The sequence below is a fragment of the Hypanus sabinus genome, chromosome 4 (genome assembly GCF_030144855.1).
Source record: "Hypanus sabinus isolate sHypSab1 chromosome 4, sHypSab1.hap1, whole genome shotgun sequence".
NCBI classification, from domain to species: Eukaryota; Metazoa; Chordata; class Chondrichthyes; order Myliobatiformes; family Dasyatidae; genus Hypanus; species Hypanus sabinus.
In genome coordinates, this window is record NC_082709.1 from 40,418,933 (window position 1) to 40,446,032 (window position 27,100).

General features: G+C 38.9%; 1 protein-coding gene across 1 annotated transcript in view; it reads right to left on the reverse strand.

The window, feature by feature from the left end:
* The window catches only part of LOC132392686 (tomoregulin-2-like), an 80,581-nt gene that overhangs the window by 16,866 nt on the left and 36,615 nt on the right, over nucleotides 1-27,100 (reverse strand). Inside the window, exon 5 of the mRNA XM_059966904.1 lies at nucleotides 4,568-4,664. Coding sequence (XP_059822887.1) covers nucleotides 4,568-4,664 — 97 coding nt within the window. The remainder of the gene's footprint in view (nucleotides 1-4,567; nucleotides 4,665-27,100) is intronic.

Consider the following 27,100-nt stretch of genomic DNA (forward strand, 5'->3'; position numbering starts at 1 on the left):
AATCAAGATGGGTCTAGTGAGGTCATCTATTTTAAGTATTTTTTCCAATGGTATGATTCAATCAAGGAAAATGTGCAGATGTATGTTTTCAAATTTGAGGTCTTAAATATAAACACAGTAACCAACACTAAGCATATTTTTATGAGGTCCACAAATTGTAATGTGGAAAATATTTATGTAATTCAGAAACTAAGTGCTGAGGTGGAATAATTGATTTGCATTCTCAGGAATGAAATTACATGGTTTAGGCCTACTCAATCCCAAGTTCAAGGAACAAAGTACTTTTATATCTTTTAAAAACATCACTCATTGATAAGATCACCCTTCATGCAGAACAAAAAGGTGCTGTTATGCATCTTGGTTGCAAAAATAACAGGCATGTGGGAGGGACTTATGGACGGAAAACTCAGAGGTATCGGATTCTGGTCCAAAGGTATTTACCTGCCCTTTACCTCCCTTCATTTTCAGCTTTTCTAATTTCTGGAATTCCAAACAACAGGTTTTAATAAGAAGAATTACTTTAAAAGGGAAGGACTTTCTCTCCAATTTGTGTAATTTTCTTGACAGTGGATTAGTCATCTGCTTGAAAGCGATTTCTACTTAAACTGGAGTTGGATGGGATGGAAGCAAATTGCCCTTTTTAAAGAATAATTTAATCCTATTTGCCCTGGAAAATGGAGGATTGATGAATATGGTGAGGGAGGAGGTAAAATTACTTTCATTGATGCTGTATATTTACAACAGTTAATCTCCACAGGCTACATTTTTTATCTATCCTATAGATCTAAAAGCCTTTGTAAATGCTGCAATCTTGATCAGTTTCATAATTGTGTTGAACAGGCACTGGTGTGTGCAATGCATGGAGTAATTATTTATAGTAACAGAGTGGTTGGATCAAGTCAAGCCGAATTAAGTTGTTTCCAAATGCACATCCTTTTGGTCAGCTAAGCTAATCATATTACCAGTTTCAAGTGCTTTGTGGGTAAACTTCAAAATAAAATATCGGATGTCAATAGTCATACAGGTTTTACATAAGACTCTGATGTAGCATTTGGTTTTACTATGCAATTTTGCATTCAAATGAAGATATTTTCTGAAAGGTATTATTTTTTCAATGGATTATTAAATGCTGATTTAAAACCATAATGTTGAAAACATTTTACAATAATGAACTGCATCTTATTGAAGGAAGGCATATTATTTTCTTTTTCTCAACGACTGCAGATCACTTTGACCTTACTGCACAAAGCTACAGCAGCAGTCTTTGTGACTAGAACATAACATCAAGCTAGCAGTCAGTTAGCTTTATGCAGACTTTCAGTAAGATTGGGGCAAACTCATTAATCAACATCCATATTGAACACAATCTCATATTGGTAGCAGCTTGCTCTAAGGACATGCTATAATTGAACTCTTGATCAATGTATCACTGATCAAGGCAATAGATGTTGATACTGGAAACAAAAATAACAACAAAATTTCTGTAATAAATACTGTTTGGTCAAGTGCATATCAGGCTAGAAGCAGGAGGAGGTCTCTGCTGGGTCACTAATATTTCAGAAGAGCATGTTTAAATACCAAAATTATATTTCCATTTCCTGTTTCTATTCTGTCAAACTTTGGTTAAATGAACTAGGATGCAGCTTATGACTTCCTTTTGTGTTGACTCAAGCCTCCAGTGAAGAATCAGCAAGCTATAAATGCTGTGAGTATCAGAGACCTGGGTCCTGTCTGTATGGAAGGTTTTATCTGTGATCGTCAGCTTCCTCTCATATCCCATAGTCCACAGACAGGTATGTTAGCTGGCCACTGTGTATTGTTCCTAGCATGCAGGTGAGGAAGAATTTGCAGGGGCTGAGCAGTCGCTTCTGAGAATGTAGGGAGAATAATAAATGGGATTTGTGCCAGGGTTAATGCAAATGGATGGCTGATCGTTGGCCAAGATTGGGCTGAACGGCCCTTTTTCTGTGCACCTCAAATTTCCTGTCAGGTCTTTGAGTTAGAGGGTATGCATCCTATTGGTCTATGAGGAATATCAGGAGTATTCATATTGCATTCCTGCCCATCCTTCTGCCTGCCAATCTTGTTATCAGCAGGAGGAAAGAGGAAAGCTTGGTGGACACAATGATATTGATTTGATAAGTGAATACTGAGCTGATTTGGTGGAAGGACACGAAGAGAAATATGACTGGGCCGGATTTAAATGGCCCTGATGTTAAAAGCTCCTATAATTTATTTTTAATCGAAGGCATGTAAGGACAGCAAACTACACATCTAAAAACGAGGTCGCCAGACCGATGAGGCTTTGCAGGTTTACATACAGACAACAACATAGCGTGCAATAGGCAAAGCTATGATCTCACAACAAATGGCAGCAATCACAGAAATAAAAAAAGATCTTGTGGAACCCAAGAGGATCAGCAGTACTTGTTGGGGGCGGGGAGCAACTGTCACACTTTAGCCCAAAATCTTGCATCAGGACCCCTACCAATCCTTCCTAACACCCAACAGGTGCTGCTCGATCCAATAAGCAGACTCAGTTCCTCCAGCAGATAAATTTGTGGCCCTGGATTCCAGTATTTGCAATCTTGTGTTGCTGATCAAATCAAAGATCTGCACTTCTGTCATATTCAGTTGAGAGTAGAGGCTGATACTTAAAAAAAAAAGATATTTGCGGGAGATGGCTCCAAGAACTTAGCAACTCCCAATCATAATGGGGTTCAGGTTTTGTGTGTCAAAATCCAAAAATGACCAGGGGTTAATTCACCTCAGTCTCCGTCGCTAAAACCGACTCTCATCCAATTTTATCTCAAACAGCAGCTGAAGGCAAAGGCAAGGGCTCCAGACACCACTGAAGATGTAATACTGCTGGGTGTTTAATATTGAGGCAATATTTGCATAATATTGTGAATATATTATATGATCACGCATTCTTTGGTTTACATAATTCATTACGTGTATATGTAAAAGTACGTGAATGGCATATGTCATTACACCACCATGTCATGAATATGTGCCTCCCTAAAGTAAAAATGAAGCAGACGTGCATTTCCCGGTTCCTGTGTTTTTTCCAATTAGTTTCCAGATTACAAAACATGACACACACAAAGCCCTGCACCCCAGAACAAACTGCAGCAGCAACCAAGTTGTTCCAGTGAAGTTATAGCATTGACATTGACCCAACAAATTGGCAAATTGCTCCAGTATGCTCTGAGTATAAAATACAGGACATATCCAACCCAGTTAACAGGTACCAATCATATCTCAGTCATCAGAAAAATCATGGAAAGTGTTACTGGCATGCTTCACATGGCAGTTAGTCACCAAAAACAAAATCACTGATGCTCAGTTTAAGCTTCAGCAGGATCTTTTGACTCCAGACCTCCTAACAACTCTGCTTTAAATGTGGGCCAGAAAGCTGGGGACTGAGTGTGACTGTTCTTGATGTTGAGAATTTTGGTAAAGTGAAGCTAACGGACATCAGCATTCCAACAGTTGGAGTTGAACCTTTCACAGAGGAAGATTGTTGTGGTTGTTGGGGATCAATCATCTCAGCTCTAGACATCACTGCAGAATTCCACTAGGGCAATTTCCTAGGCCCAGCCATTTTCAGCTGCTTCATTAAAGGTCTCCCTACTGGAATAAAACAGCATCAGGACGTTCACTACTGAAATCAATTGGCAGCTCCTCAGAATATGAGGCAGGCCTTGGCTGCATACACCATGGCCCAGACAAGTATCAGCAAGTGTTGATGAGTGTCAAGTAACAATTGTGTCAAATATGTATTAGTTAATGACCATCACCTACACTTGAGCCTAATAATCTCTTACTGACAAGTCCCTTGACAACTTCTTAAGGGTAGCATTGGTCAGAGACTTGCTAAGCAATTTACACTATTAATATACCTACAATATTTGGCCAGTTGTTGAGCATTTGGTGATTGACCCACCTCCTGCTACCCTGAAGCTTTTAACAAGGCATAAATCAAGAATGTTATCAAATACTCTGTACCTACCCAGTGATGGAAGCACCTGAGTTTAAGAAGCTCAACATCATCAACCACAAAAGAGCTCACATGACTGACATTGATTCCACATACTGATTCCCTCCCACTGCCACATCACTACTGCACCATCTTTAGAGTTCTCTGAAGTAAATTCGGCTAGGCTACCCCTACAGCACCTCACAATCCTGTGCCCTCTATCTCTGAGAAGCACAAGGGTTTCAGAAGCTGTGAACATCACCAGAAAGCTATGTTCCCTTATAGGTCATAAAGCATCCTGACTTCCAAATATTTCACTGGTTCTGAATCCCAACCCAAAAGCATTGTCAGAATACCTTCACCAGAAGGATTGTCCTGGTCCCAAGAAGACAACTTGCCAGCACCTTCTGAAAAGCATTTAGAAAACAGGCAATAATTGCTGGCTTGGCTAGGGATGACCACATGCTAAAAATGTGGAAGGGCCTCTAACTAAAGCTTTGCTTCAGTGAAGAAGTTAAATATAAAGTTGAAGTGAAGAGTAGTGAGAAATAACATTTGTTCTTAATTTAACACGGGAACATTTACCATACATCTTCAGCATCTTCATCGCATTCTGCTCCAAACTGGCAGATATCGCATGAAGAGGTTTTCTTCAGAGTAGTTTCTCCAGAACCTTCATTCCCTGCAAGTGAATGAATCAGAAATAAAAATCATGCATAATGCTGCCAAGGAAACTGTATTTATATTTTCTCTCTTTCTCTCTCTCACACACACACACACACACACCAAAATCAATGAATCAAGATTTAAAAATTGCCACGTCATTTTAATAAGGAATTATAAATCCATTAACAAAACACAAAAACTAGTTTTTTTTTCTCTGTAGTTGGAAATTGGTTTAAACCAGAGTCCAGTGTTTCTTACACAATATGGTGCAAATTAACAGCAGCTAAGAACATATCTCTTCAATTTTCTACAGGAATTTTATTTTTCCTAACACTATCCTTCCCATGTTAAACTACTCCAAATTATATCAGTGGTAGTGCATCATGTAAATTCATATGCAGTGAGAGTTTGAATCCCACTGGTCCAGAAATGACAAATCTTATTTACTCACAAAATAACCAGGCTTTACTCACATCATTTCCTCTGTAACTGCTATTTAAAATCTCAAGCTTTTGCATTCATTGTTGTCTCTGAGATCTCTGACTTCCACTGGTTTACCCTTGCAAGTCAATGTCATGATCACCCAGCTTCCTGGCTTTAGAATCATTCCAGACTGTTGTTGTTTATTCCAGCCACATCACATCTGCAGCAGGGACTTATCCAAACTTTATATTCTTTTTGTCCACTCATGCAGGCAGATAGGTGTTGGGCAGTTGCCTACATCAGTGAGACTTAGGAAGGCCTCTGTGACCCTTGTGCTCAACCCTACAGAAAGAGCATACTTCTTGTGATCAGTGATCTTCATTGGCCTGTCCAGGTCTCACCAAACCCCTTGGGTGCCAACTGCTAAGCAACCTCCAGAAGCCTTAGGTCTCACTCTACCAGGTTCAGTAAGTTTATTACCATGTAGCCGTCAGGCTCCTGAAACAGTGTGGATAACTTTACTCACAATCTATCTGAACTGATTTTATGACCTACAAACACACTTCCAAGAACTTTTTAAAAACTCTTTACTTTTTATTTGCAGTTTGTCTTCTTTTGGTTGTTTATCAATCTTTGTTTCATAAGAGTTCATAAATTCTATTGCTTTTCTTTTTCCTATAAGTGCCCGCAAAAAATGAATCTACATAAGTAGTTTGATAATAAATTTACGTTGAACTTTGAGCATTTGAAACAGCTGGACTTAAGCAGTAAGTATACGAGCAGGGAATATGTCAGTGGAAACCCAACAATATGTTCTGTGAACTTGCTTTTGAATTTCTCACTCTTTATGTAACTCTCACAGATAGTTTAGGATGACTCAGAAGGCTGTTTTAACACCAAAAACAACTACATACAGGCCAAAAAACTGTTACTTCTAATCAGCTGTCTTGGACATGATTCAGAAGTCAGTGATGAAATGTTGATCCATTTAACAGCTATAAATGTTTCATAGTCATTCATACCTTATTCCCTGGCCAGAACATACACAGAAACCATTGTTTTTGTTTTCTTTGTACACAACGTGACTGTGTAGTTCAAAATCTCCTTAAACCTTTTCTTCCTGCATATTATTTTCATTTAAATAATGAAGATAATTTCGAACAAAGCAGCTTTTCGAGTTGCAAAATATTCCAACAATTCTCTGCAGCAATGAAAACTCTTAAATATGTGAGCAAAGGATATTCTGACAAGAATAAGAAATAGCTGAGTAGCAGTCACAGTAATTACCTGGAGACAGAATGAATGCACCGCACTGCAGTATATTACAGCAATTGAAGGGCAAGGGAGGAATATGTAATTTAAAACTGTGTGAAAAAGAACTTAAAATGGAAGTCTTTTAAACTAAGCAGATTGTTCCACCCAAAATTCTGTTCTTTGTCAAAAATATGCATATTAAAATGACATAAAACTAAGAGTTAATTTGTAATTATCAAATTCATAAAGGGTGTTGGGACTTTAAGCATATAACTGCACCTGGGATGACACATTGCTGATCCAAACTGTTCCAACTCATGCTATTACTGTGTGAATGTATCTGTGTGAACATCACTTTCACTTTACCTGCAAGGGGTCATGGTTGCTTGGGTGCTCCTATTCTTTGATACCCAAGGCTATGTTCTGAATTAACTTCAAGGGACAAAGTAGAAGGGTGCAGAAACTGTGGGACCTGGGAGGATGTGTGCCGAAATCACTGAAAGCAACAGGGCAGGTTGAGATAACATTTAACAAAGCATACACTATTCTGGCCTGTAATCAATATAGACACAGAATATTAAAGCAGGGAAGCCACGAGGACTGATATAAACCACTGGTGCGGAATCAGCTGGAGTATTGTTTTCACTTCAGACTGGCTCATCTCAGATTTGTTGGAGAGAGTCCAGAGATTTACAAGAATGATTCCTAAAATGAGTACTGTATTGTAAGGATAGAATGGAGAGGCTGGGAGTGCTTCGTTTGGAGGGGAGAAGGCTGAATAGAGATTTGATAGAAGTAGATATAATAATGAGGGGTCGGGGCAGAATTGATAGTGGATTGAGGGGTTGAGGTTTAACAAGGAACAGAATTAATAGTAACGTGAGAAAAAACTTCTTTTAATGCAGTGCATGGTTGAATCCAGAATACATTGTCTACAGATGGAGAGTAGGCAGGTTGCATTGTGTCCTCCATGAGGGAAATGGATAAGTATATGGCATGGAGAAAAATATGTGCACAATTACAGAGAGAAGACTAGTGAACAGGATGAGCCAAATAACTTTCAACTATGCCACTCTATGATGTCATGAGTTTTTGATGATCCTTTTAAAAAAAAATACCTTAGTCAAGTCAACCTCACTTCTGCCAGATATTAAGAGGAGGGCACAATGGCCCCTTTGCTCATTTGCCTAAGAACAGACTTATACCAGTGTAAACTTCCAAGAACGGACAAGGATGTGGCAAGCTGGGATGGGATATTGTGGAAGAAGACTGCTCAGAGACTGGGTGGGCAAGGGGAGGTGGGGTGCGCAGTCAGTGCAATGCAGAGGAAGTTCTCCACCATCCAGTGGTGGGAGTCTGTCATGTGTCCCATTCTGGAACCATGGGAGTAATTCAAGTTGACTCAGAAATGCACAAAATCAAATGCCACCAGACCAACATGGTCTTGCTTCCTTTGCAATGTTCCAAAGCTACAGGGCATGTTGAAGTGCAGCATTTGTACACAACTGACATGGAAGATATGTTAGTAGCACAGAGTGAAACTCTCAAACTTACAGAGTTATGTTAATTGACCAAGAAATGTAATTCATTACATAAAAAATCCATTTTATTTGCATAATATTGAAAATAGGAAGTGAATCCAATAGAATGATAACAAGCTTGGGAAAACTATAATCATGAAGAGAAATTTACTCTTTTGAAACTATTTCCCAAGGAATAAAGGCTAACACGATAAAGGTCTTCTTTTGTAAAGTGATATTTATGATGGAATTTAACAGTGAATCAAGAAATGCCATTTTTTATTGGTTGGGGAATTAGTAAGAGAGTGAGTAAAACACTTAGGAGAAATTTCTTTAAAGGTATGTAGTCAGAGCATGGCATTATTGCCACAGGGAATAGTTAAGACAGCATACCACTATATCTTTGAAAGGATGGGCTGATAAATGCGTGAAGCAGAGGGGATAAAGCACTAGAAGTGAGTGAGTACTTTAGTTTGCATTGTTTAAACACACGACTGGTACTGATACCAAGTTTTATTTATTTATGATGGAGAAGCACAATTATGACAATATATCTGATCAGCTCAAACTAAAAAAAAGCACAAAGAAGGGGGAAGAAAAAGTGTAACAGCCTGGCCACTCAATCTTGATTACTATCCAGTGAGAGGATGCTGAGCAAGATAACTCACTGCCTTGAATCCTGCCTAAAAAAGTACTGGCTGATGGTTGGCCCTATTTTGTTCTAGGTTATTCCTTGATTCAATGCTTGGTGGCCAGGAGGCCAATTTGGGAACTGCAGATTTAATCATTGGCTGACAAGGTGAGAGGGTGGATAATTTGTGAGATGATCTGCTTCTCATACAGGATTTCTGTGTGCCCTGATGTGAGTTTGAGGTTCTCAGTACCACCCTGAATGTTCTTCTCCTCTGAGTCGCCATCAGCTAGACACTCCCAAGAGTCAAGCATTCTTAATCTCTTGATGACAGGATACAAGCCAGGAAAAAAAAACAGAATTAGAAGTTGGCCATTCTGACCCTTGGACTTGCTTAACTGTTGCACAAGATCATAGCTGATTTGTTATCTCAAATATAACAATAATATCCAAAAATCCATTAATTTGTATCTTGCATACATTTGACAAAACCTGGATAAAGAAATTTCCTATCTCCGTTCCTTATTTTGAAACTGTGAATTTGTGCTAGACGTTGCAGTCAAATGAAGTGTCATGCATGCATCGGCCTTGCCAAACCACAAAAGAATTATTTGTCTCATGTGAGCCTCAATCCAACTCCCAAATAATAACAGGCTAGAAATATTTCTGTGCTTAGAAAGTTATGCCAAATGACTGGTGCTAAACCTCCATTTTCTGTGAGAAGCCATGACTGCAAAACTCCCCACCAGGCCACAGGCATTATGGAATCAATTGTGACATGAGGAGAGAAGGCATCACAAATGGCTGTTGCAAGATGGTTAGTGTCATGATTGAGTGGTAGTGATGACAGGGTGTAATAGGAGAGTGAAAACCAAGTCTAGAATGTAGTGATAGTGAGTTTGGAGAGGGCAGCAGAGGATTGGGATATGGTGGGGCAAATCTAAGAAAGGGCCATAGCAAGGAATCATTTCATAAGGTACAGCAATCCCTTGCCAGGGATGTGTTCAGGCAGGTTCTATGACTAATACAATATTTGCTGAACACTAATTTTAATGTGCAATAGATTATCCATAGGCTAAGCACCAATTTCCTGAAGTGATGTCCAAGTTAAGTGTGGCAAGCCAATGGACACCATTGTGCTTGTTTGGTTGCCTTCATACATTAACATGGTCCTTACAAAGGCAGTTTTGTTGAAGACATAATAAGTATTACATTTCTTAGCTAACAATCGTGCAACTGTTATTCGCCTGGTTATAATTTTGTTCACTCCTTTGCACCGCTAATGCAAATAAAGTTAAATAACTGCATTTTCTTTTCAAGGTGGATGGGAGTAGGCAGTGTAAATGGTTCAGCACAGACTAGATGGACTGTAGAGCCTGTTTCTGTGCCGTAGTTTTCTATGACTCTACAACTCATGCTCAGTATTATTTATTTACTCATTTATTTTTATTATTATTATTATTATTGTTGCTTTTGTACTGGCCCAATTTGTCTTTGGCACATTGGTTGTCAGTCTTTGTGTGCAGATTTTCACTGATTCTATTGTATTTCTTTGTTCTAGTGTGAATGTCTGCATGAATGTGAATATGTAACATGATAATAAATTTATTTTGAACTTTTTCCCCATTTTCTCCACTCCTGTGAGCTTACACTTAGGAAATGTCTTGAAAACTACAGCCTGACTGCAAGTGTAAACTTACCTTGCATTCAATGGTTATAAGCTTTGCTCTATGTAGGAATCTAGATCAAAATCCAAATCAAATTTATCCTGATTTTATTCTTACTTGTTTCATAAGTTCTTCAACCTCAAGTGAAAATAACTTTGTTTACTTGCAAACACTGCCCAGGACATATTGAAAATTCTGAAGTCCTGCTATTTATAAGCTATCTATTTGATGTGCATAAATCTACCCATTCCCCAAATCAGATGTTTAATACTTTTAACAGGAAAAAGAACTATCTCACAACCCAGTGATCACCTTGGTTTTGGCTACACTAAATGAGGAATCCATTTTCCTGTGTACAAATATCAACAGTGGTGAATACAGCCCAGCCCGTCCTAGGAAAAGTTATTTCTACCATTCAGCACATCCACGAGGAGTGATGCCACAAGAAAGCAGCATCTAACGTCAAGGAATTCTACCATCCATGCCATACTCTTCTTGCTGCTGCCACCGGGGAGGGGGGATTGTACAGGTATATTATGTGCCCTAACCCCAGTTTCAGGGGCAGTTATTATCCTTCAACCATTAGGCTCCTGAACCATTGTGAATAACTTCATTCACTTCAACAGTGAACTAATTCCACAACCAATGAAAATTTCACTTTTAAGGACTCTGAAGCTCATGTTCTCACAAACATTTATTTTTTTATTTATTATTGTGGTTTTTTTTTGTATTTGTACAGTTCATCTTTTGCACATCAGTTGTTTGTCAGTCTTTGTATAATGACTTTCATTGATTCTATTCCATTTCTTTGTTCTACTGTGAATGCCTGCAAGAAAATGAATCTCAGGGTAGTATATGAGGCATTTATGTACTAAATTTACTTTGAACTTTGAGATAATTTAAAATGACTCAGTCTACATGATAGCAAAACTTCAAGTTTACCACTTACAACAAGAAGCATACTGTACAAATGTCAGCATTGGGAAAAACGCAGAAGGATAGGTAACTCATTTGTTCTAAACCTCAATAGCTAATTATGATGATGTACAGAGGATGTATAAATGCTGATTTTCCTTGAGCACTTTCTAATGATCATTAATTTAATGTTGATTAATATGGATTCTAAGCGTCTGCCCTAATTGACACCAGAGACCAACAAGACTAATTGACCTCGAGATAAGAGCCCTTGCAAGTTTCAAGTTTTCTAAAATGTCAACTAATGCTATTTTTCAGGATAGGTTTAATGTTACCCAAACTTTTTCCATAATACTGAAGATACAAAGATTACTGTTCCCTGGATTACTGAAAAGTTAGACAATAACTATCACTGATGCATGTAAATGCGCAGATAAAACACAAATCCTGCAGTTACTGCTTTTCCATGTGCACTGTTACATTTCTGAATAATAGACTTAGTCATTGCAATGGCAGCGATGAATTGAGCTTACTACATATGCCCTCTTGTTTCAGACTAAAACATCTGAAAGTCATAAGGCTTTTGTATTCTGGAGATAGCAAGCTTTTAAAATGGTGGAACAAATGATAATTGCTGAACTCTTCCAGACCCATTGTTATTAATTCTGAAGATGTGGAGACTCATCCTTCAAATTGTAACAATGCCTTGCAGATTTAAAAACATGTATAATCTTATTGTACAATTCTTCCATCACCGTTCCAATTACAAAGGGAGCAAAAGGAAAGTTTGGAGCGATGTGGCATTTTATAATAATTCAGAGGCTTTATGCAGTAATGATGGAGTAGGTTTTAGACCTGAATCCACATCAGTGTCGGGTTATCGGGATAAGACACATTGAGTGGATATACTTCCTTGGATGAGCGTAGCTTCAACAACACTCAAGCTAGAAAGAATCCAGGACTTAGTAACTTATTTGAAAGGTACCCCATCCACCACCATTCACTCACTCTATTATTGACACAGAATTCTCTTAGACAGGATCTTCCAAATGTAAGACCTCTTACAGATACAAGGACAAGGGCACCAAACAGATGGGATCGCCACCATCCCCTAACCACACATCGCCGTTTCTTCACTATTGCTAGCTCGCATTCTTGGCAGTCTCCCGTGGACAGCACTGTGTATACCTACTCCTCAAGCTTAAGGCAGCTCACCACCATTTTCTCAAAGGCAATTAGGATGGGCAACTAAATGCTGGCTCAGCCTTTGAAGTGAAGTAAGAAATAAATAGTTCTCAGTGCTCATAAAGAGGTAGACAGAAGCAGTCAGGATTCACATCTGGTTAACTGGGGTCTGCCAGCCATGAAATCTAGGAGCTAGTAGCACAGGTAGGCTCCAAGGCCCAGGTTTTGGAGCTTAGAACTGAATGGAGAGAATGATGGTGTTGAATGCTGAGCTATACTCATGATCCTGATGTATGTATCTTCGTTGTCCAGCTGTCACAGAGCTAAGCGAAGAGCCAATGCAATGGCATCTGCTGTTGACCTGTTGTGACAGTAGACAAACTGACAAACTGGAATGGATCCAGGTCATTCCTCAGGCAGGAATTGATATGCTTTATGGCCAACATCTCAAAGTACATTATGGATGAGGATGATAGTCATTAGGGCAGTTTACCATGTTCTGCCACATTCAATGTCTTACAATGTGAAGTTAGTAAAATCTGGAGATTTGATTCAGATCAGTATCATCAGCTGAGCAGCCATCTGCTGACAGCACAGGGCCACACATCTTTGTAGAAAGTGTTGCTTCCTCACAATTTTTTTTTGTTTATAGGAGACCATTTGAAGCTGAACACTAATATAATTTCAGACTACTTGTATCACATAGGAATTTGGAGAGAGAAGAATTAACGTTTAATTGCATAATGGTGCTGATACTTTGCAAGAGTTCAAAACATCTTGTTGATCATTTTCATTTGTACTCAGTGTCTGAGGATTTTTGCTTAAATGTCCAATAATAATCAGCCAACATTGATGGATTCCAGTTGCCCCGATACTGTTTCTCCATGACTGCAATTTCCTGGTGAAACCTTTCACCATGCTTGTCTCTGACAGAGCCAAGATTTGCAGGAAAGTCTAAATGGGAATGCAGAAAATGAATCTTTAGTGATATGTTGCACTTCGTGGTTTTGTATGCTTGAAGCATGTTGTCAAAACAGCTACATGTAGTTTGGTGTTCTGTAATTACCAAGAAAATTTTCAGCAACATCCTTGAATGCCTTCCATGCAATTTTCTCCTGTCCTAGTAGAAGTTCTTTGGATTGCCTGTCATTGATGACCTGTTTGATTTGTGGCCCAACAAAAATGCCTTCCTTAACCTTGGCATCAGTTACGCTGACTCGAATTATGAACTGAAATAACAAATATAGACGAGTTCAAAACAATGGTGTGTGATACAGAAGTCTCATGTGATTTTCATGCTCAGCAGCCGAATATCCATAAGGTACACCCAGAAGTATTCAGAAAGTAAAAGCTTTGTTGTCTAGTGTTGCAACTATGAAGTCTGGTGAACTCCTGAAGGTGTTTTTATGTACATTTGAGTTTATTTTTCCACTGCTTCTCTACACCTGTGGCCTCCAGTGGGCCACTTCAACTATCTTCTGGGAATCCACTTGGAAAACATATACCCTTCCCCATTCACCAAACTGGGCACCTGCAGCAAGATTACAGACACCATGTTTGGATAATGATTTAGTTCTCTTTTCTTTCATTAAAAATAATCACATTAGTAAAAGATCAGAGCAAGGCCCAAGAACAGATGCTGGTTGACCCTGCACATTATAAGTACTTATATCATAATGGAGTCTGTTGAACAATTGAAATATTGATTTTGAATTAATTACAATTTTAATCAAACACCAATGTAGTTTTTGAATTAATTGATTATAGGTAACTTTTAATTGATTTTTTTAGCTGCTTGTAGTGATTTTGCTATTTTTAATGATTTGAATGTTTTTGATTATTTCTGAATCAGATAGGTTTTAGATATTTGTCAAATCTATCAGTTTTATTCCTACATTTTTGTATCTGGTTATAACCTCAATCCCCAGAGAAATCCCATCCTAACATGTCAACATCAAAAAAGTAATTTACCCAAAAAATATGAGCTGCTATTAAATAACTTTACAAATGACCAGAATATCTGGGCCAATTTTTAAAACTGCATTAATTTGCCTTTGTGTTAGTCATGCATATTGACTGTGATTAATTTACTCCTCATGTTACAACAAAAGGTGACATCGTGAAGCAAGGACAGGGATACATTTTACTGCCTGAACACATTAAGGCCTACCATGTAAAGCAAAAATATTGGTGCAGATAAAGTAAGCTAAGTAGTATATTATCAACTGAATTAAAGGAAAAAAAAACATTTATGTAATCCCTTTCACAGTCCTTTCAGAAACCTCCAAAGAAAGCAATTAAAAGTTTTATGAAATACTTATTGCTGGTTTGATATAAGAAACACATACTTAATTTTTATACAGCAAGATTGGATGAGCAAGAATGTGGCAGTGTCTAAATGATCTGATTTGGCAAAATATAGACTGACAATTTCATTTTTGACTTTGCCTTTTGAAAGTGCTGGACTCGCACTTCAGGATTGTAAAAATACTTTGAGGTTGCTCTGGAGAGATTGAACCAGGAGGGGAGAATGTTCTTTCAGCTGGGTACATTAACTCAGGTCATTCACATCATCATTACACTCAATAACTTCTCAATCCGAGCAATTTCATAAATGCTCATTAATATTTACTCTGATTTATTTTGTCTACTATAAATGTTACTTGAAATGAAGAAGAATTTCTCGATGAATTCTACCATCCCCTGAATTTATGGATATTCTAAAACTGAAAGGATGGGCTTAAACCTAAGATGCTTTCTTTTGCTCATTTTTTAATGACACATGGAAAATTTACTACTTTTAACTTAAAAGTTGCAAAGCATATGGTCAAATAGAATGATAGAAATAGATAGGAATTAAAATTTTAAATATTAATCATTATTGTTCATGACAGCAAGAGGAAAGAAAAAGAGTATGCCTTTAAAGATTCCAAGTCTGTTCTGCAACTCAGCTATATTATGGTATATTATAACCAAGCACCCCACTGTGCTTCTGTGCCCATTGCCAGTGCTATCAAAGATCTCAGAATTTCAGGTTGACACTTTAACTTGACCCAGCCCTATCAGATTTAAATGGCGATAGATTCAAATGTCAACCAACATGTTTTCTGATATTAGTCCAGAGAGTCCAGCTCTAATTTTAATGTAGGCCCTACTGGTTTTATTCTCTATGTTACTTCAATTCCTTTGAACATCTCAAATACCACAGATGAATACAATAATTATTTTGCTAATTCCTGGGAAGGCTGACCTAGTTTATTGGACCTGTATGCATTGTTTAATCCTTTAGTGTCATAATGATTTAAAAAAATGATAAGTGAGGTCACAAACAAGAGAAAATCTGCAGATGCTGGAAATCCAAGCAACACACACAAATATGGTGGAGGAACACAGAAGGCCAAGCAGCACCTATGGAAAGGAGGACAGTCAATGTTTTGGCCCAAAACCCTTCGGACTGAAACGTCGCCTGTTTACTCTTTCCCATAGATGCTGCCTGGCTTGCTGAGTTGCTCCAGCGTTTTGTGTGTGTTGCCTGATAAGGAAGGTGCATGTTTTAAGACCTATGTCTTGAAAACAGATTTTAGCCACCTTTGATGTGCCCGAGGAGTCCTGTTTATAGTGCTACTCCACAAAAAACGATCATGACATTTAGACAGCCTTGCTTTAAAAAATCTTACCTGCTTTTCACTGTCATTCATGCACTGACTTCAGGGAAATGTGTCTGTGATACCCCCCACCCCGGCAGCTTCAGCCATGGATAAGGAAAAAAATCATGGAGTAATTTGTGGGAAAGTGGGAGTAGGAAAACTGGGGTGGCAGCTGCAACAGTTCATGGATCACTCGTGACAGATGGAGCAGACTAAACTTGCTGTGGTTGTGGAAGAAAGGGGCTTCCCTTTCCCCACTATCAATGCTGCCCTCAACCGCTTCTCTTCCACTTCATACATGTCTGCTCTCACCCCATCCTCCCGCCATCCTGCCAGGGATGGGGCTCCTCTTGTCCTCACCTACCACCTCACCAGCCTCCACGCCTAGCACGTAATTCATTGCAACTTTCGCCATCTTCAACAGGATCCCACCAACAAGCACATCTTTCCCACTCACACCCCCCCACTTGATACTTTCCACAGGGATCACTCCCTATGCGACTTCCTTGTCCATTCGTTCCTCCCCACTGATCTCTCTCCTGGCAGAATAAGTGCTGCACCTGCCCCTACACCTTCTCCCTCACTACCATTCAGGGCCCAAAATAGTCCTTCCAAGTGAGGCGATACTTCACCTGAGAGTCTGTTGGAGTCATATACTGTGTCCAGAGCTCCCGGTGTGGCCTCCTGTATATCAATGAGACCCAATGAAGATTGAGAGACAGCTTCATCAAGCACCTACACTTCATTTGCCAGAAAAAGCAGGATCTCCCAGTGGCCATCCATTTTAATTCTACTTCCATTCCCAGTCCAATATGTCTGTCCACGGCCTCCTCCACTGTTGTGATGAGGCTACACTCAGGTTGGTGGAACAACTTATATTCTATCTGGGTAGCTTCCAAACTGACGGCATGAACATTGATTTCTCAAAACTTCAGGTAATGCCCCCCCTTCACCATTCCCCATCCCCTTTTCCCTCTCTCACCACATCTCCTTGCCTGCCCATTGCCTCCCTCTGGTGCTCCCCCCACCTTTTTCTCTTCTGTGGACTCTTGTCCTCTCTTATTAGATTCCCCTTTCTCCAGCCCCATGTCTCTTCCACCAATCAACTTTCCAGCGCTTTACTTCACCCCTCCCCCTCCCAATTTCACCTATCATCTTGTGTTTCTCCCTCCCCTCCACCCACCTTTTAACTCTAACCCTCATCCTTTCTCCCCCAGTCCTGCTGAAGGGTTGTGGCCTGAAACGTCGTCTGTACTTTTTTCCATTGAGGCTGCCTGGCCTGCTGAGTTCCTCCAGCTTTTTGTGTGTGTTGTTTGGATTTCCAGCATCTGCAGATTTTCTCTCGTTTGTGGTTGTGAATGGTCCTGTTTCCTTGTCAGTGCCAGCATTAGGTTTACCGTTTAAGGTGCAATCACTCAAGACTTTGATCTTTAAAAAATGCTGCTCTCTGTGATCTTATTCAATAGAAATTACAAGAGTCTTTTGCAGGCATAAAAAAACAACATCTGAGCAGTTATTTTAATCTAGTACTCCAGCATGATACTCTTCACTTGGGTCTTCACCAAAGGTTACAAATTATTTACAATATCATATCACTTAATCCAGTTTCAAATTATCAACTAAAGCAGGTCTTAGGTTATAAAGTTATCACATGCAAGAAATACAAAGAAATTAAACCTTATGTTAAGACAAATTGCAACAAGAAATGCTTATTTTCCAAGGAGCATGACTTCAATAGGAAATGAGTGCAAATACTTAAAAACCTGAGTGGAATACATCTTTTAAATTAATGACTCACTCATTAAACACACATACAGATGTGTCCAATTTCTAGCCAGTGGGACATGTAGGACATGGAAAACTGGTCAAATGTTGGAAGGATTTGACCGAATTTAAGGCTTGTTTGATAAACAAAAGGTCAGAATGGAAGGGACATGGAATTCATGAAGAAGGGGTGAAAGATGCTAAGGAGTTGAGGATGAGTATTTGGGTGGGGGGGGGGCACGTTGAGCATTGTATCTATCAACAGCTGTAGATTCAGAAAGTGTAGAAATTCAATCTTATTTTGCAGATTATTAGCTGCTAATTAATTCTAAGTGTCTGTTATTGCTTTTCTCAGTGCACTATAAAATAGATTTAAGAGGATAGAAATTAAAAGATATGTTAGAATACAAATGGGTACAAAAAGAAGAGGGTTGGCCTGAAGCGTGCAATAAATAATTTCTCAATGCATGGAAACAGGAAGAATATCAATCACAAAAGCACAATATAATGATTTTGACTCTTGCTAATTACACTTTTAGCCTTTGTTCTAAGTGTCTGTGCTTCTTTTGTATTTGACTGTCACTGTCAACAATACACAGCTTGCATACAACAGCTGCAAACTACTTCTTTCCTCGCAGAGCTGGTAAACATAATCGGCATTCATACAGGATTCATGTTCTTTTCATGCCTAAAGCCTTCAAAATCAGTGCCTTCAAAATGTCAACAGAAAATAATGATGATTTTCCTTCAAGAGACACATCCTAGAGTCGCATTATATATCAGAATTGGATCCTCCCCTCTCCTTCATCCAAGATTAGAAAAAATACATTTTATATTTCAAAAAACAGTAATAATTTATGTGTAAGGGTTAAGATGATCAAAGACAAGCTCATAACTCTTATGAAATGAAATGGCTCTAGTCATTATGCTGCTGTAGTGCTGTTGCTGTACAGAACTTTTCCCATTCCGTGTAGCAATATCACTGTCATTAATTTTGATTAGAAATAATCAGCGCAGCTGACGTTTAATTTCTTGCTTTTTTTCCTCAAGACTATATCTCAAGTTGTCTTCTTTCTAAAAATAACTTTGTATGCTCAATGACATGCAGCTTTTTGTGGCTGAAAGCGTCCAGAAAAATTTGATGGTATACTTTTAATCCAATATTCTCCATGGAAGAGACACACAGCTCCTGCATATATCTGTAAGACAGCCTGATGGAAAAGGTTATCAATGCCTACTCCTAGGCAGAATTTTACCATAGCACTTTGTACAGATGAGATTATTTTATTTAAATGTGCAAGACAGTTCTTTATTTTGCAATGGGAAAAACACCAAATCTTAATTTTGTTAATCTGTGTTATTGAAAACTAATCTATCCTTTAGTAGTGAGTATCCCTGTTTTACAGTGAATTGGACAAGCAGAAATGACTGAAAACTGACTGGCCAGCTGTTGATAAAACCACTATAAATGGAATGAGTAGAAGAATTCTAGATTATAAATATTTAATGTCCTCTTCTACCATGTGAAGTTTCATGACTCCAGTGTCACAACAACACAGATGCTTGTATTTTTCCTTAAGGCAGATCTTTCTCATCCTTTAGAATAGATAATGATCCTCATTAAAATTATATACAATATTGTCTCAAAATACAGTTAAGTTACTGAAACTAGTTGCAATATTGTGCACATTTTCAAGGATTTCTCAAGTTTGTACTGTTGTAATATTTGCACAAAATTCACAAATATTGATTGTAAAATTTTGAATCCTGTTTAAATTATGACAGCTGGGATTTGTTGATATTTTCTTGTTCTAGAGGATGAAGATAACCAGTAAGAAATGAAATGTGAATTCTTCAGAGATGCTGAAATCAAGCACTCTAAACCTGTGTGGGAAGAAAATGTTCTGGGCATATATATCCAGTTTTGATAAATTAAAATTCTTCTATGTATAAAGTGTGGTATTTTATATAAATTGAAATTTAATATTCCATTCCCTTGTTTTTTTTCCTCTAAGCCTTCCTTCAAACTGCTGTCAGCTGTGGCTTGTTTGCTAGTGATCCTACCTCTGAATAAGATTATTGTTGATGCAGCCTTAGAAATTTATACAAAAAAATACCAAGCTGATATTTGAAAGTAATAATGAGCAAGTGTTGCTCTAGTATAAGTGATGTCTTTCAGATTAGACGCACCCTTTGAAGTGAACATTTAAAGAAAGAGTCCTCTTTCTGAAGAGGAGCAGGGATGTTAACCCTGGTTTCCTGATCAACACTTAAATGTAAATCAGCATTTCTAAAACTATCACATCGCCACCTGTGGGATGTTGGTATGTGCAAATTGACTCCCATGACTTTTTACGACAGCTATTGCTTCAGTTGCAGTAAAGTACTTTGGGGTTGGAGCAACATAAAGCTCATAGAACATCACAGGACCGTAAACTTGATTTTCTTCTTTTCGAGATACAGGTTCTTAAGTAATTTACCGAAGTCACTATTCTCAATGAGGGTTGACAATCATCAAGTTATTAAATCACAGGAACACCTCATTGCTGTTACTGTTTTTAAAATCATCTGACATGGCTAGAGAGGTCAATACATACGAATCAGGAAAGCGACCAGTCCTTGATTTTTCCACTTCTCCTTCTCCATTAATTCACCAATATTTCTAGTAAATCCCTAGATAAGATGAGCTCACTCAACATAAGGCAGCAGATCAAGGACATGGCTGCAAAATCTAATTTTGCATTGTATAGTAAGCTTTTACCAAGTCTTCCAAAAAAAAGGAAATAGTAATCACTTCACTAACCGAAAGCTGTGTTGCCTATTGATACAAAGAGGAGTAACATGGTGAATGGACATGCTATATATCTGATAATGAAAAATGCATTTTCACAAATTCAGCATGCCATAAAATACTTTACAGCTAATTAATTACGAAGGGACTGTAGCCACATATAATGGACACCCCCTGATGATGCTTCATATCTTTGTGGTATTAGAATGCATGAATAACATCTAATAATTAATGAATCACAATTTTCTCCAACTGAAAATTACAAAAACTGAAGCTATTACCTTTGGGCTTCACCACACTGTATGCCTGTGCTTCCAACTCCATACACACCCTGAATCACAACATATATTGTTTCCCTTTGATTTGATCTAAAGCCATGATTTTGAACCTGTTACCTGTATCTTTGCTTACAAGAACATAAGAATTAGAAACAGGAGTTAGCCTCTCATAATCTATTGACAAAGTTCATGATGATCGTTTATCTGGGCACCACTTTCCAACATGAAGCACCTTGTCACTAAATTTCCTTAACATCAAAAGATCTATCTATTGACCTTAGTTTTGATTATAGTCAGCAACTAAGTCATTAACTGCCTCTTAGGCAGTGCATTTCAAAGAGTCACCAACCTTTGGGTTAAAAACATTCTTCTTGTATCTGACCTGATTCTAATCACCCAGAGAGGAAGCATCATCTCACTATTGTCCTTATCAAGCTATATAAAGGTTATCCCTCAATTGGACAATTTTTGTTTACCTTTCTCAACTCAAGACAGACCTATTCTGTTTAATCTTTCTTAATCACGTGAACCTAGTCAAATCTGTGCATTCTGCAATGCAATCTTTGGTGATTTCAGAACCCAGAGAACTGGATGGGAAACTACAACAGAATGTGTGGTGACATTTGTAGGGAGCCCCCAGCAGATCCTTGGGTGTGTTGGTTGATAATACCATCGATGCATTTCACTGTATGTTTCGATGTGTATGTTATAAATCTGAATCTTTGATGTGTTTTCCCTCTGGTGGAGGAGTTGAAGCAGTGAGAATTAGAGTTAAGCAAATTTGGAACAAAGCTAGAAGGTACTTTTATTCAAAGGAATGTTGTAAAACTAGAGATGCTCTCTCCAAAAAACTTGGGTTGCTGAATTAATTAAAATCAAGATATTTTTATTAGCTAATGGTATAATAGGTGTCTAAGCAATGAGAGTTACATAAAGTTTAAGATAGAGATATGGACTCACCTCAGTTTATCCTTCAGTTCAGGAGAATGTTTAAAAATAAGTCTTCATTACTCTTTGAAGGGAAGAGGAATATTTCAGGGAGGTCTAGTTACTAAATCTATTTTATGCTGTAAAATTATGAACAAGTTATTCATCTCCTGGGATGAGGGTATGGCTGAAAAATCCACCTATATCCATTCTTATGTGCGATATACAACTCCAGACACTGGATGTTTTCCCGGTAAGTCAATGATTTCAGTATTGCCAACACTACTTGATAACACACTGTCAAAATGCCACCTTTATGACAAGGTCAATGGTTTTTCTCACTGGTTTTTAGCTGACCTTGGCTGTGAAGAGAGCTGATGATGATTTGGGCATTGGTGAACAAGCTATTTGGAGAATACATATTATTTAGTTGTATTTTTGGTAGAACATTCATTACTTTGATAATAATTATATCATACTGATTAGTATTACAATGCCAAATTAGATTTGTCCTGCTTTTTGTGGACAGGGCATATCTAGACAATGTCAGCAATGTGCCAGTGTTTAACTGTGCTAAAGCAAGCCAGCCAGAGGCAAAACTAGTTCTGGAAGCAGGTCTTCATTACCACAGCTGGGATGCTGTCTGATCTCATAATATCTGATTTTAATTATCTTAGCCATTTTTTGATATTATATTGAATGACTTGAATTTCCTGAATAATGATTCCCAGAATGAAGCAGAGACTGACTGACCACTTGCCAAATGATTTATAGTCCTCACTGGAAGGATAAGTGAGCCATCATTCCAAGTGTCAAGGCCCTCTTTACTCCCAGTTACATGTCATTCAGCATGCCCAACACAAGATTCCTGAAACGCAGGGATCACCAACCTTTTTTGCACCGCAGACAGGTTTAATATTGACAATATTCTTGCAGACCGGGTGGGTGGGGGGTGTTAATCACGACCGGAATATAGGTGGTAAGTCAATTATGAGTCACTTATAAGTGGCTAATATACTCAATTTTGTTTCTAAACGGGTTTATCTAACGAATTTAATATTATACACACAGTGCATATTTTCCTCACAAGAATATAGTGATAAGTCACTTATAAGTCAATAGCATCATAACACTTTAAGTAACGTCTGGATATTAAACACACAGCGCATATTTTCCTCGTATGAACATATAAAATCAGTGCAGCAGTGGGAGGAGAGGTCCCCGTACGGGGGCCGCAGCGGTTGCAGTCCGGAGAGAGCAGCTGACAAAAGTTTGGCTCGAGGGATGACTTACAGTAGATTGCAGCGAGGTAGCTGCTCTGCTACTTACAAAACCCTGAGCCTGAATTAGGTCGTCTGCGAATATTTTAGCACCGGGTTCCCCTCGAACATTCGGTGTGCTAAACAGGTTTAGAGGCGGCGCGCATCTGTCCGCGCTCCAGGCCAGTAGTAATGGCACTTCTCACCGGCCGCGTGAGGCGGCCAGTTACCCGAGGCCAACCAGTGATCCCTGGCACGAGGATATCACTGCGTTTAGGCGACTGATGACCTCGCGTGCATTCAAGTTCAACAGTGGGCATGACAGGGAATGAGGAATGGTGCAGCTGACTTATATTGTTTTATATCACCAAATCATATCATTTTGTCATGGCCCGTTGGTTGGGGACCAATGCTGAGTTCTGTCTGGGGAGGTTTGGATAGGTACATAGATAGGAGCTGTTTAAAAGGATATGGCCTGGGAGCAGGTAGAAGGGATTTTTTCCTTGATGGGAAGGCCCCAATGGAGTACCTGGTACGGCTCTGAAAACCTGTGCCAACCAACTAGCGGGAGTATTCAAAGACATTTTCAACCTCTCACTGCTACAGGCCGAAGTTCCCACTTACTTCAAAAAGGCAACTATACCAGTGCCTAAGAAGAATAATGTGGGTTGCTTTAATGACTATTGCCTGGTAGCATTCACATCAACAGTGATGAAATGCTTTGAGAGGTTGGTCATGACTAGACTGAACTCCTCTCTCAGCAAGGACCTGGACCCACTGCAAGTTGCCTATCGCCACAATAGGTCAACAGCTGATGCAATCTCAATGGCTGTCCTCACGACTTTAAACCATCTGGTCAACACAAACACGGATGTCAGGATGCTGTTCATTGACTGTAGCTCAGCATTTAATACCATCATTCCCACAATCCTGATTGAGAAGTTGCAGAACCTGAATCTCTGTACCTCCCTCTGCAATTGGATCCTTGACTTCCTAACTGGAAAACCGCAATCTGTGCGAAATGGTGATAACATATCCTCCTCACTGATGATCAACACTGGTGCACCTCAGGGGTGTGTGCTTAGCCCACTGCTCTACTCTCTCTATTCCCATGACTATATGGCTAGGCATGGGTCAAATACCATCTATAAATTTGCTGATGATACAACCATTGTTGGTAGAATCTCAGGTGGCGACGAGAGGGCGTACAGGAGTGAGATATGCCAACTAGTGGAGTGGTGCCGCAGCAACAACCTGGTACTCAACATCAGTAAGGTGAAAGAGCTGATTGTGGATTTCAGGAAGGGTGAGATGAAGGAACACATACCAATCCTCAAAGAGGGATGAGAAGTGGAGAGAGTGAGCAGCTTCAAGTTCCTGGGTGTCAAGATCTCTGAGAATCTAACCTGGTCCCAACATATTGATGTAGTTATATAGAAGGCAGGACAGTGGCTATATTTTATTAGGAGTTTGAACAGATTTGGCATGTCAACAAATACACTCAAAAACTTCTATAGTTGTATCATGGAGAGCATTCTGACAGGCTGCATCACTGTCTGATATGGAGGGGCTACTGCACAAAGCTGCAGAGGTTGTAATCTAGGCAGCTCCATCTTGGGTACTAGCCTACAAAGTACCCAGAACATCTTTATTGAGTGGTGTCTCAGAAAGGCAGCTTCCATTATTATGGATCTCCAGCACCCGGGGCCCTTTTCTCACTGTTACCATCAGGTAGGAGGTACAGAAGCCAGAAGGCACACACTCAGTGATTCAGGAACAGCTTCTTCCCTTCTGCCATCTGATTCCTAAATGGATATTAAACACTTGGAAACTACCTCACTTTAAAAAAATACAGTATTTCTGTTCTTGCGCTTTTTTAATCTCTTCAATACAAGTAATTGATTTACTTGTCTATTTGTTGTTATTATTTTATTTATTATGTATTTATTTTCTCTGCTAGATTATGTATTACATTGAACTGCTGCTGCTGCAAAGTTAACAAATTTCATGTCACATGCAGGTGATAATAAACCTGATTCTGATTAGATAGAAGAGTGGGTCAGTATGGACTAGATGGGCCTAAAGTCCTATTTCCCTACTCTAGTGTTCTTTGCTTCTGAGTATTTGGAATGGAATTAAGAACATCAAGGCTTTCTATAGGAGTTGCCCACCTTCCTACCCTGTCAGTCACCTGATGTCCCACTTGTAGAGATGATTGTAATCCCCTCATTGGCCTCATTAGCCACCGAAGAACCCAGGACATCTTAGTGGAAACAAGTCATCCTTGATCCAGATGGACTGCGTAATGGTCTGTTACTGCTGTTGATGGCTCTTGCCTTTCAGAGATGCCCACATTTGATCTGCCAAATCTGTTTTGAGACCTTCAGACTGAGAATGAAGAGCTTCAGTGTGGAACACAAAGGGTAAATTGTGTAGGAGGGAAGGACTTTATAATGCAATGGCCACATCTACCAATGTAAAGATAGGTATATGGATTTCTGACAATTATATTCTCATGGACAAGGTCAAGTAGATTTATCCCTAGATGATGGACATTGTTCCTCCACCTTGAGTAGATTCTATTTTCAATGGTTCAAAGTGCTGGTTAACATAGAGGACCACTGGTTCATCACCCCTCTGTAATTTATGTCAATTAAATGTTTATGCATCTACTTGTAACATTTCAAAGAGCTATTACTTGAGTTCTAGTACAATACATAGAATTACAGATTGATATGATTCAGATAAGACATTCAGCCCACTGTGACTGTTGAGCTCCTTGTCAGATCTATATAATGTGCCCCTGCTTTTTCCTCCATAGAAATTGTTTTTGTATTTCCTTACTGTTACCAGAAAACAGTCATTTTGGAAATGCCTTGTACCATGCCTTGAAAAAGTATTCAGTTGCCAAAACTACTTTCACATTTTACTGTCTCATTTTCTAAATTTAAAATGTGTTGAAGCCAGATTTTTTGAGTTAGCCTACAAAACATTGTGCATTATTTCAAATTAAGAGAAAATTTCCAAATCCTGCCAACAAATTACTAAATAAAAACCAAAATGGTGCGGCTGAAGATGTATTTATCCCCTTTGTAATTACTATACTAACCTTCCTACCTGACCAACTCATCAAATTTGTTGTTATAGAAAATTTGGAGGATCACCTGTTTTAAATGAATTCATAAGATTAAATACCTCCTGTTTCTATAAGGTCCAACAATATGATAAATTTTCAACAGGCCCAACCAAAATCAAGACAAATGAGCATTCAGGTCAAGTTATAATAGAGAAGTCTGGGGAAGTTCATGGCTTCACAATCTCTTAAGGCCTTGCACACAAAGGGTACTTATGGAAAAGTGACAAGGAAGAGCTTGTAAAAACTTTGCAAAGCATCACTTAGAAGACACTAAAGATGTAGAAGAAGATTTCATGGTCAGGTACGACCAAAATGGAGCTTTATTGTCTCAATACTAAATGTACATGTGGCATAAATCGAATAATGAGCATTAGCCATGAAAAGTATGGTGGGGGGGGGGTGTCGCATCAGGCTATGGGGATACTTTTCAGTAGCGGGGGGAAATCTAGTCAAGATAGATAGGAAGATGAATACTGATAAATACAGAGATCTTGGACAAAAACCTGCTAGCCGCTGCCAGGAAGTTTAAACTGGGGAGGAAGTGCTTCTTTCAGCAGTACAGCAACCCAAAGCACACTGCCAGAGCAGCAATGGAGCGGCTTTAGATGAAGAAAATTGATGTCCTGACCTTAACCTGACCAAACATCCCTGGCAAGATCTCATCATTGCTTTCCACCACTGCTCCCCAATTAATCTGGCACAGCTTGAGCAATCTTGCAAAGAGGAATGGGAAGATCTTCCCATCACTTTGTACAAAGCCAATAGAGACTTACCCAAAAGGACTACTGGCTGATGAAGGATCTCAGTCCAAAACGTCAACTGTTTACTCTTTTCCATTAATGCTGCCTGAATTGCTGAGTTCCTCCAGCATTTTGTGTGTTGCTTGGATTTCTAGCATCTACAGATTTTCCTGTTTGTGATTGGACTACTGGCTGTAATAGTTGCAAGAGATGGCTCAACTAAGTACTGAGGAAAGGGGGATGAATATATGTGAACAGCTGACGTTTTAGTTTTTGAAACTTTAGATATACATACTTTACAATTTTCCCTCTTTT